This window comes from Salvelinus sp. IW2-2015, linkage group LG33 (genome assembly GCF_002910315.2).
Source record: "Salvelinus sp. IW2-2015 linkage group LG33, ASM291031v2, whole genome shotgun sequence".
Taxonomy (NCBI): Eukaryota; Metazoa; Chordata; class Actinopteri; order Salmoniformes; family Salmonidae; genus Salvelinus; species Salvelinus sp. IW2-2015.
Window position 1 is genome coordinate 10,381,429 of NC_036872.1, and position 12,911 is coordinate 10,394,339.

Below are 12,911 nucleotides of genomic sequence, written 5' to 3' on the forward strand. Positions count from 1 at the left end.
TAGAATACGGGAATCATGTCAGCTCTATTCATGACATTTCTATCGGCAATGTTCAGAATGTTTCACTTCACCTCTGAGTTAGACGAGGAGAGTGAGGAGGAAGACGAGGAGGTTGGGAAGGAAGATGAAGAGGAGGAGAGTGAGGAAGAGGAAGCCGGCTCCTGCTCTGACTACCTGTCCACCTGTTCCCTCCTCAGGTGCTGCTGCGGCCGTCTGATTGGTCAGCACGTTGGCCTGCCCCCCGGCATCTCCTCCAGTCAGAATGATAAGGCGGAGCGTCTGGTTAAGAATGACAGCCTATCGGAGAAATGGTCAATCAGCAAACACACCCAGCTCAGCCCCACCGACGCCTTCGGAACCATCGAGTTCCAGGGAGGGGGCCACTCTAACAAAGCCATGGTGACCACTTTATACATGCGATTGAATGATATAACATTGCTTTACATAGACATAGGATTGATAGATAAATAAGGACATATTCACATTAGCATTATCTACAGGCAGATAGGGCCTATCTACATGACTGCAGACAGATTTTTGATGAGAGTTAAAATAATCAGATTCCAATGAGCTTATTAAATGTATGTAATCAAATGTTTTGAACAGCTGTATTGTGCTCTCTCATTTTAATCTATATTTTACATTGATTCAATACCAACAAAATGACACCTATTGGTTGTTTGATTATATTATATCAGACATTTCTTTATTTTCTGTTTCACAAATATTTGTCTCATGTACAAGAAAATGCACTGTGATAGGAAAAGATTCAAGACAAAAAAAGTGAGGAGACTTTAACATCAAACATACAAATTAATTTCATTCGTGTGTTCATTTGCAGTATGTGCGTGTGTCCTATGACACCAAACCAGAACTCCTGCTGCACCTTATGACTAAGGAGTGGCAGCTGGACCTTCCCAAGCTGCTCATCTCAGTGCATGGGGGCCTGCAGAACTTTGAGCTGCAGCCCAAACTCAAACAGGTCTTTGGCAAGGGCCTCATCAAGGCTGCCATGACAACGGGAGCCTGGATCTTCACTGGCGGGGTCAACACAGGTGGGCTGGGTGGGTGGAGGAATAAACCAGGCCCACTTAGCGGGCTGATAACAACCACGTGCTGTGTCGTTGTTACCCATTAACCCTATGCTTCTGTTTGTCGCTGCTCTTGTTTTGTGTTAATCATCGAAAAAACTCAGCTTAACCCTAATGCTTACCCTAACCTTAACTGTAGCTGCAACATTACATTTGGGTGTAATCTCGCTGGCGAGTGGTCACCTCAAAGGGTCACTGCGTATATGGGAAAGGTTATCAACAGAAAGAGAAGAGAGACAGGTGTGTCAGAAACGAGAGAGAGGGGCAGAGATTGGATATAGAAGAGATAGAATGGGGGAAGACAAGATGGCGAGAAACCGAAGAAATAGGAAAGAAAAAGACAGGAGGGTGAAAGATGTATGGAGAGGAGGACTTCGGGCACAGAAAGAAGTGAATAGTGAGTGTCAGGCAGAGGGTTGAAATGAGATAATAATAATTGATTGGATTTATATAGTACTTTTCTACCAACTGAGGTACACATAGCGCTTTACATACATAGTAGGGGGAAACTCACCTCATCCACCACCAATGTGTGGCACCCACCTGGGTGATGCATGGTGACCCTCCAGGCGTGACTGGGGGGCGATAGAGGGGGAGAGAGTTTGAGAGAAAGGTGGGGGGCTGATATATACAGTACCTGTCTGTCGCTCTGTGTCTGGGTGCTGTGTTGATGTCTGACTTTATCTTTCAGTAGTGGGTGTGTCATTTATTTAAGATCAGTCTATGTATCAATAATGGCAGAATGCCTCTCTTTCTTAATCTCTCTGTCTAAAACACACATACATAAAACTCTCTCACTCACATGTACAATCTATATCCTCTCTCATGTCACAACACACACACACACACACACACACACACACACACACACACACACACACACACACACACACACACACACACACACACACACACACACACACACACACACACACACACACACACACACACACAACACACACGACATTACACTCTCTCTCCCTCCCCCTCTCTCTGTCACATATCACAAACATACACTCAGGGGTGATCCGGCATGTGGGTGATGCGCTGAAGGACCATGCCTCTAAATCCCGGGGGAAGATCTGCACTATCGGCATTGCCCCCTGGGGCATTGTGGAGAACCAGGAGGACCTGGTGGGAAAAGACGTAAGTTACAGTGTGTGTGTGTGAGTGAATGCTTGCAAGCGTGTGTGTGAGTGCATGTGTGAGTGCATTCATACATGTGTGCCCATACTGTATTTGTGTGTGGGTGTGTGTGTGGACGTGCTATTTCTAGGGGGTTTAGGGTTAAGGTTAGAATTACATTAATGGTTAGGGTTAGGAGCTAGGGTTAGGAGCTAGGATCAGGGTTAGGGTTAAGGTTAGGTTTTTGGGTTAAGGTTAGGGTTAGGGTTAAGGGAAAATAGGATTTTGAATGGAACTGAATTGAGTGTCCCCACAAGGTTAGCTGTACAAGACTGTGTGTGCGTGTGTATGTGCCTTCTACTGTATTTCTGTGTGTATGGGTGTTTCGATCTCAAGCATACACCCAGGATGCAGTTGACCAGAGACTATATATTGTCTTTGACAGTTTATTTTCTAAACATGCTGAGTAAGTGGAACGTGTTGATGATGAATACTTTGTCGTGGTCCAACAGGTGGTCCGACCGTATCAGACCATGTCCAACCCGCTGAGCAAGCTGACTGTGCTCAACAGCCTGCACTCCCATTTCATCCTGGCCGATAATGGGACAACAGGGAAGTACGGTGCTGAGGTCAGACTGCGTAGACAGCTAGAGAAACACATCTCCTTGCAGAAAATCAACACACGTGAGTGGAGCCTGCCCCTGTAAATCACAGCAAGATCCAATGACAGGCTTAAAAATAAACAAAAAGATACCTGCACAGTGCACACTGTATAAATGATGACCTCCCAACGTTACTGTATTCACCTATGGGAGAGTGTTTTAATAAAATATTGTGCAAGTATTTTCAGTTATTTTCATATTCCCTAAGTAATTTACACTGCATCTGTTAAATCTGCTGGATGTTGGTACTCTACTACGACCCAATGACAGGCTCGTTCATGTAGACAAACTGGTCAATATTTCCTATTCATATTCATGCTGGTATTCTGTCAGATTTAGCCTCAGGTAATTCTCTTCAAAAGGCTTTGAAACTGGCCCTCTCTATCTTGGAGATTTTTACCCTCAACCAAGTATTTAATCACCTGACATAGGTCATCATCGCCTCAACTGAAGCCAGTAATCCTCCCTTTCTACTTCTTCTAGTGTGTGTGTGTGTGCATGTGTGAGTGTGTGTGTGTGTTTGAGAGAGCAAGAAAACCTCAGCAAACAGTCAAAATAGTTCTGCCATGTGTTTCACTGATTCAGAGCTTGTATGTACGTACATGTACACAACACAGCCACTGCTGGTGTTGAGAGTACAATATACTTTTTCAAATGATCTCTTAGTGATGGATACAGTTAAATATCGGGACATTATTTTTTACAATATATCTCAATATTATTTTTGAGCTAGTCGGCTGTGCCTGTGCAAAAACAAAATAATTGTTCCTTCTCTTGTTCTCCGTCTTTAAAAAAAATGGTGAGCCAATATGTTTTCAGCACTTTTATTTCCATGACTGATGACTCGTTTTCTCATGGCTCTTGCTTATCCCTCTGCAGCAGACATATAGTAAGTAATATGTTTGGAACATCATCGCAATACAATTGCAGTATCGAATCGCAATTTGTATGGAATCATGATACTTAAAGAATTGCAATATATATCGTATTGGCACCTCAGTATTGTGATAATATCAAATAGTGACATCCCTGGTAATGCTCAGCCCTAATATCTGTCTATTTGTTAGCGTATCCTCCACAACTGCATTATTTCTGAAGAAGGATTGTGAGCTTGTCTATGTGAGGCCCTTGTCACATCACATTCTCCTACTTGAATTTCCGACGTATTATGGAGCCTGAGAACCACATTTATTTGCATAAATATAAAATGCACACACCTCGTTGCCGCCACTCTTAAAATAGACTTCTCAATCATTTGAAATGGAGCAAATCCAGAAATGAACCTGCTTCTGAAAACTGTATTTTTAATCAGTTATTTTAACCAAATTCCTGCTATGATTGATTGTACCTGTCGGCTGGTTTTATCAACAAATCCCTGTTTTCATTTATGACTATTTAAGTGTTCTATGCTCATGAAGAATTTATATTTCCCATTTTGCACAGTATACCTTATGGAAATACTGCTATATCCTATGATATGATTGCTATCCCCCAAATGTTCATGTAATTTATGTCCATAACAGTTCATTGGTTCCTCGGTAGCCCTATCCTGTTTTATCAAACTGATACGTTTGCAGTCTTTTCTAATAATGCTGAACTTACTCTCAGTCTGTTTAGTACTCAGTCATCCAAACTCCTTCATGTCTCCACCTTGAACCTAATGGCTCCTTACAATGTCCTGTATAAAACCTACCATGTTCTGCACCATACACTACAATCACTTTATGCGATGTGACACTGTTTTATCAGTATATACATGAATGTGTCAACATTTTTCACATATGAAGATACAACCCCTTTTTGCCATGTTTGTGACCATTCAACAATGACCTCTTGACCTGTTTTACACTTTTTAAATGTCCATGAATGGTTACACAGACTATCTGCATTGGCCCTGTCTTGCACTACTCTATGCACACTCACAAGACTATACAGTGGGGCAAAAAAGTATTTCGTCAGCCACCAATTGTGCAAGTTCTCCCACTTAAAAAGATGAGAGAGGTCTGTAATTTTCATCATAGGTACACTTCAACTATGACAGACAAAATGAGGGGAAAAAATCCAGAAAATCACATTGTAGGATTTTTAATGAATTTATTTGCAAATTATGGTGGAAAATAAGTATTTGGTCACCTACAAACAAGCAAGATTTCTGGCTCTCACAGACCTGTAACTTCTTCTYTAAGAGGCTCCTCTGTCCTCCACTCGTTACCTGTATTAATGGCACCTGTTTGAACTTGTTATCAGTATAAAAGACACCTGTCCACAACCTCAAACAGTCACACTCCAAACTCCACTATGGCCAAGACCAAAGAGCTGTCAAAGGACACCAGAAACAAAATTGTAGACCTGCACCAGGCTGGGAAGAATCTGCAATAGGTAAGCAGCTTGGTTTGAAGAAATCAACTGTGGGAGCAATTATTAGGAAATGGAAGACATACAAGACCACTGATAATCTCCCTCGATCTGGGGCTCCACGCAAGATCTCACCCCGTGGGGTCAAAATGATCACAAGAACGGTGAGCAAAAATCCCAGAACCACACGGGGGGACCTAGTGAATGACCTGAAGAGAGCTGGGACCAAAGTAACAAAGCCTACCATCAGTAACACACTACGCCGCCAGGGACTCAAATCCTGCAGTGCCAGACGTGTCCCCCTGCTTAAGCCAGTACATGTCCAGGCCCGTCTGAAGTTTGCCAGAGAGCATTTGGATGATCCAGAAGAAGATTGGGAGAATGTCATATGGTCAGATGAAACCAAAATATAACTTTTTGGTAAAAACTCAACTCGTCGTGTTTGGAGGACAAAGAATGCTGAGTTGCATCCAAAGAACACCATACCTACTGTGAAGCATGGGGGTGGAAACATCATGCTTTGGGGCTGTTTTTCTGCAAAGGGACCAGGACGACTGATCCGTGTAAAGGAAAGAATGAATGGGGCCATGTATCGTGAGATTTTGAGTGAAAACCTCCTTCCATCAGCAAGGGCATTGAAGATGAAACGTGGCTGGGTCTTTCAGCATGACAATGATCCCAAACACACCGCCCGGGCAACGAAGGAGTGGCTTCGTAAGAAGCATTTCAAAGTCCTGGAGTGGCCTAGCCAGTCTCCAGTTCTCAACCCCATAGAAAATCTTTGGAGGGAGTTGAAAGTCCGTGTTGCCCAGCAACAGCCCCAAAACATCACTGCTCTAGAGGAGATCTGCATGGAGGAATGGGCCAAAATACCAGCAACAGTGTGTGAAAACTTTGTGAAGACTTACAGAAAACGTTTGACCTCTGTCATTGCCAACAAAGGGTATATAACAAAGTATTGAGATAAACTTTTGTTATTGACCAAATACTTATATTCCACCATAATTTGCAAATAAATTCATTAAAAGTCCTACAATGTGATTTTCTGGATTTTTTTTTCTCATTTTGTCTGTCATAGTTGAAGTGTACCTATGATGAAAATTACAGGCCTCTCATTTTTTTAAGTGGGAGAACATGCACAATTGGTGGCTGACTAAATACTTTTTTGCCCCACTGTATATACACACCATATACACACTCACTCACACACACTTACCTGACACTCTCACACAAAACCCACACACATAACACACACAATAATACACTTTCACACTCATATGCTGCTGCCACTGTTCTTTATTCTTACTCTTATTATCAATTCTCAAGGCCAGGTTATACTTGGTCTCAGCGATGTAAAGTACTTAAGTAAAAATACTTTAAAGTATTACTTAAGTCTTTTTTTCAGGTATCTGTACTTACCTATTTAAATTTATATATACACATTTTCCCTGACACCAAAAAGTACTCGTAACATTTTGAATGCTTAGCAAAAGAAAAATGGTCAAATTCACACACTTATTATCACATTTAGGTAAGACCCAGATGCAGACAGTGTAGAAGTAACAAGAGTTTATTACAACAACAAGGGCAGGCAAACGACAGGTCAAGACAGGCAGTGGTCAATAATCCAGAAAGGGAGTAAAGTGTCCAGAACAGCAGGCAGTCTCAGGGTCAGGGCAGACAAGGGGTCAATAATCCAGAACGGTGGGGTACGGTACAAAATAGCAGGCGGTCTCAGGGTCAGGCCAGGCAGAACGGTCATAACCGGGAAGGATTAGAAAACAGGAGCAGGAAAACAGTCAGGAGCAGGGAAACAAACAATGGTAGGTTTTACAAACAAAACTAACTGGCAACAGACAAACAGAGATCACAGGTATAAATACACAGGGGATAATGGGGAAGATGGGCGACACCTGGAGGGGGGTGGAGACAATCACAAAGACAGGTGAAACAGATCAGGGTGTGACACTTATCAAGAAAAAAATCCCTGGTCATCCCTACTGCATCTGATCTGGTGTCACGATCGTGTGGAGAGACGGACCAAGGCGCAGCGGGATATGAATACATCTTCTCTTTATTTTAATGAAGAAGATGAACACGACACGAAACACTTTACCAACTAACAAAACAACAAAACGATCGTGAAGCTACAAACGTTGTGCACATACATACAGGCTACAAACGTTAAACATAGACAATTTCCCACAAATACCTAAAGCCTATGGCTCCCTTAAATATGGCTCCCAATCAGAGACAACTATAACCAGCTGTCTCTGATTGAGAACCAAATCAGGCAGCCATAGACTTTTCTAAACACCTACACTCAACCATAGACTTAACTAGACACATACACTCAACACAAACCCATACACTCTAACAAATCCCCCTAGACACTACAAACCACCCAAGACAATACAAAAACACTTACATTCCCCATGTCACACCCTGACCTAACTAAAATAATAAAGAAAACAAAGAATACTAAGGCCAGGGCGTGACATAACCCCCCCCTTAAGGTGCGAACTCCGGGCGCACCAGCACATAGTCTAGGGGAGGGTCTGGGTGGGCGTCCATCCACGGCGGCGGCTCCGGCACTGGTCGTGGTCCCCACCCCACCATAGTCACTACCCGCTTACTAAACCCCACTGGAATAAGGGGCAGCACCAGGATAAGGGGCAGCACCAGGATAAGGGGCAGCACCAGGATAAGGGGCAGCACCAGGATAAGGGGCAGCACCAGGATAAGGGACAGCACCAGGATAAGTACCAGTATAAGGGGCAGCACCAGGATAAGGGGCAGCCCCAGGATAAGGGGCAGCTCCGGACTGAGGTAAGGCAGCTCCGGACTGAAGGGCAGCACCGGACTGAAGGGCAGCAACGGACTAAGGGGCAGCACCAGGATAAGGGACAGCACCAGGATAAGTACCAGGATAAGGGGCAGCTCCGGACTGAGGTACGGCAGCTCCGGACTGAAGGGCAGCACCGGACTGAAGGGCGGATCCTGGCTGGCTGACGGATCTGGCTGCTCATGGCTGGCTGACGGATCTGGCTGCTCATGGCTGGCTGACGGATCTGGCTGCTCATGGCTTGCTTGACGGATCTGGCTGCTCATGGCTGGCTGACGGATCTGGCTGCTCATGGCTGGCTGACGGATCTGGCTGCTCATGGCTGGCTGACGGATCTGGCTGCTCATGGCTGGCTGACGGATCTGGCTGCTCATGGCTGGCTGACGGCTTCTGGCAGATCCTGTCTGGTTGGCGGCTCTGGCAGATCCTGTCTTGGTTGGCGGCTCTGGCAGATCCTGTCTGGTTGGCGGCTCTGGCAGATCCTGTCTGGTTGGCGGCTCTGGCAGATCCTGTCTGGTTGGCGGCTCTGGCAGATCCTGTCTGAGCGGCTCTGGCGGATCCTGACTGACGAACGCTCTAGCGGCTCCTGACTGACGAACGGCTCTGACGGCTCGGGACAGACGGGCGGCTCTAATGGCTCGGGACAGACGGATGGCTCAGATGGCGCTGGGGAGACGGATGGCTCAGATGGCGCTGGGTAGACGGATGGCTCAGATGGCGCTGGGAGACGGATGGCTCAGATGGCGCTGGGGAGACGGATGGCTCAGATGCGCTGGGGAGACGGATGGCTCTGGCCGGATGAGGCGCACTGTAGGCCTGGTGCGTGGTGCCGGCACTGGTGGTACCGGGCTGGGAACACGCACTTCAAGGCTAGTGCGGGGAGAAGGAACAGGGCATACTGGACCCTGGATACGCACATTTGGCCTAGTGCGTGGTGCCGGCACTGGTGGTACCGGGCTGGGGACACGCACTTCAAGGCTAGTGCGGGGAGCAGCAACAGGACGCACAGGACTCTGGGGACACACATGAGGCTTTGTGCGTGGTGTAGGCACTGGTGGTAATGGGCTGGAGCACGCACCATTGGACGAGTGCGTGGAGGAGGAACAGGGCTCTGGAGACACACTGGAAGCCTGGTGCGTGGTGTTGGCACTGGTGGAACAGGACTGGGGCGGGGAGGTGGCGCCGGAAATACCGGACCGTGCAGGCGTACTGGCTCCCTTGAGCACCGAGCCTGCCCAACCTTACCTGGTTGAATGCTCCCCGTCGCCCGACCAGTGCGGGGAGGTGGAATAACCCGCACCGGGCTATGTAGGCGAACCGGGGACACCATGCGTAAGGCTGGTGCCATGTAAGCCGGCCCGAGGAGACGCACTGGTGGCCAGATAGGTAGAGCCGGCTTCATGGCACTTGGCTCAATGCTCAATCTAGCCCTACCAGTGCGGGAAGGTGGAATAACCCGCACTGGGCTATGCACACGTACAGGAGACATTGTGCGCTCTACTGCGTAACACGGTGTCTGCCCGTACTCTCGCTCTCCACGGTAAGTACAGGGAGTATGCGCAGGTCTCCTACCTGACTTCGCCACACTCCCTTTAAGCCCCCCCCCCAAGATTTTTTTTGGGCTGACTCACAGGCTTCCTACCGCGTCGTTTAGCTGCCTCCATTCGCCGGTATCCCTCCTCGCACTGCGCCAGAGAATCCCAGGCGGGCTCCGGCATTCGCCCTGGGTCGATCGCCCACCTGTCAATCTCCTCCCACGTAGTGTAGTCCAGATTACGCTCCCATTGCCATTCCTCCTTGCGTTGCTCCTGTTGCCGCTGATCATGCTGCTTGATCCTTTGGTGGGAAATTCTGTCACGATCGTGTGGAGAGACGGACCAAGGCGCAGCGGGATATGAATACATCTTCTCTTTATTTTAATGAAGAAGATGAACACGACACGAAACACTTTACCAACTAACAAAACAACAAAACCATCGTGAAGCTACAAACGTTGTGCACATACATACAGGCTACAAACGTTAAACATAGACAATTTCCCACAAATACCTAAAGCCTATGGCTCCCTTAAATATGGCTCCCAATCAGAGACAACTATRACCAGCTGTCTCTGATTGAGAACCAAATCAGGCAGCCATAGACTTTTCTAAACACCTACACTCAACCATAGACTTAACTAGACACATACACTCAACACAAACCCATACACTCTAACAAATCCCCCTAGACACTACAAACCACCCAAGACAATACAAAAACACTTACATTCCCCATGTCACACCCTGACCTAACTAAAATAATAAAGAAAACAAAGAATACTAAGGCCAGGGCGTGACATCTGGAGGACTCACTAAACACAAATGCTTCATTTGTAAATGACGTCTGAGTGTTGGAGTGTGCCCCTGGCTATCTGTAATTTTAAAAAACAAGAAAATCGTGCCGTCTGGTTTGCTTAATATAAGGAATTTGAAATTACTTTTGATAGTTAAGTATATTTAAAACCCAATACTTTTAGACTTTTACTCAAGTAGTATTTTCCTGTGTGACTTTCACTTCTACTTGAGTAATTTTCTATTAAGGTATCTTTACTTTTACTCAAGTATGACAACTGGGTACTTTTTCCACCACTGCTTGGACTAACAACATGACTTTGACAATTAGAGTGTCGCTGCTCAAAACATAATTACATTTATACCCCAGTTGAATGTCTGTAGACCGTCGCTACGACTGTCAGTTCCCTTGTCGCACAGACATGAAAAAAGTTCAAGTCTCTGCGACTGTCGCAACATCTGTTGTCGTGGTTACCAGACTGCCATAGCAACCACTTCAAATCCTCCTGTGACGCAGATGATGCAGGAGTTCTAAAATTCTCAGATAGAATTGCCTACTTTAATTTTGGCACACTGTGACAGTAAGCTATTTTCTGTAAGTTTGCCATTACCTTGTAAATAATTATGTTGTTGTGGGTTTATTTTCCTTTAATAATGAATTAAAAGTAGCTAAAGTTAAGACGTTGTCAGCTATACTCTGGTCATTATTTGAACTGTCTAGCCAGTTAATTAACTAGCTAACAACGAACCAAAACATTGTTTTTAGAATACTGCCTTTAGTTGCATGGCTTGCTAGGTTGACATTTACTGAATACATTTTTAAACGGATAAGTTTTTTGGTGTAAAAATAGAGAAGGTATGCTATTTGGAGCACCGGACTGCTGTCATGCTGTCGTTTTGTGTTTATTTTTCAAAACGAAAACAACAAGTTTGATGTCGGACGACAATAGAATGTTCATGATGTCGCAGCGACAATTGTCTACAGACACGTTGCTAGACGGACTGTAAACCAGCCTTTACTTCTACCTTTATCTACCTCAAATACCTTGTACCCCTGTACATTGATCTGGTATGGGTACTCCCTGTGTATAGCTTCATTCTTGTGTATAGCTTCATTCTTGTGTATCGCTTCATTCTTGTGTAGTGCTGGGGGAGTTTGGTTATTAAATAACTAATTGTCCGACATCGGTTCAATTACTTGAATTCCAATTAGTATTGTTTTTTTTGTGAGCCAAACAGGCTATTTCTCTAGAGAGAAATCAAATAATTAGCGTGGTACGTGTTCATGATTTTTAATAACACTGAACACTAGAACAAAAAATAACAAAATGGCACAAACGAAACAGTCCTGTCTGGTACAGACACAGAGACAGAAAACAACTACCCACAAAACCAACATGGAAAATGGCAACCTAAATAGGCTCCCCAATCAGAGACAACGAGAAACAGCTGTCTCTGATTGGGATCCAACTCTGGCCACCATAAACCTACAAACCCCTAGACCCTACAAAATCCCCATAGACAAACAAAAACCCTAGACAAGACAAAAACCCCTAGACAATACAAAAACTAAACAAAACACCCTTGTCACACCCTGACCTAACCAAAAAAACAAAGAAAACAAATATAACAAAAGTCAGGGTGTGACATGTAGGCCATCTATCTATCTGATTTTTAAAATGTATTTTACCTTTATTTAACTAGGCAAGTCAGTTAAGAACAAATTCTTATTTTCAATGATGGGTTAACTGCCTTGTTCAGGGGCAAAAAGACAGATTACCTTGTCAGCTCGGGGATTTGAACTTGCAACCTTTCGGTTACTAGCCCAACGCTCTAACCACTAGGCTACCCTGCACACACACACACGCACACAGAAATCCGAACCATGGACAGCCACATCATATTTAGCCTACGTTGATTGGACTAAATTGTTTTTGGTATCTTTTAGTTGTCACTGTCTCAGACTAAGCAGAGGTGATTTGATGATGTTGAAATGGTGCTGGAATAGCAGAGGCAGCTCCTGTTTTCTTTGCAACTTGTGGTAACTCTCTGTGGTTCTAAATCAATAGTTGTTTAGTGGTGTTTAATGTTGGAAACAGTAATTTGCTTGACCATGCTGTAGGTTACGTAACTAACTGTCTGTTACTGGACATGCAATATGCTTTGTGGACTTCACTGGACAAAAGTATGGATAAATGTTTTCTGCCACTGTGTCTTCTTATTGTCTCGGCCTTTAGGCCTACAGTCGTGGCCAAAGGTTTTGGCACAAATATGAATTTTCACAAAGTTTGCTGCTTCAGTGTTATTTTTGTCAGATGTTACTATGGAATACTGAAGTATAATTACAAGCATTTCATAAGTGTCAAAGGCTTTTATTGACAATTATATGAAGTGATCAAGAGCCCACTTATTTGCATGTGTTGACCCTTCTTTATCCAACCCCTCTGCAAATCCTGCCCCTGCATGCTGTCAATTAACTTCGTGCCAACTGACACTGATGCAA

The 12,911-nt window shown here is 44.8% G+C and overlaps 1 protein-coding gene across 1 annotated transcript in view; it reads left to right on the forward strand.

Moving 5' to 3' along the window:
• The first annotated feature begins 261 nt into the window (after nt 1-261).
• The window catches only part of trpm3 (transient receptor potential cation channel, subfamily M, member 3), a 114,077-nt gene continuing 101,427 nt past the window's right edge, over nt 262-12,911 (forward strand). The window contains 4 exon segments of the mRNA XM_023979230.2: nt 262-399; nt 842-1,055; nt 2,113-2,237; nt 2,729-2,900. Of these exon segments, the coding sequence (XP_023834998.1) occupies nt 397-399; nt 842-1,055; nt 2,113-2,237; nt 2,729-2,900 (514 nt within the window). The 5' untranslated portion in view covers nt 262-396.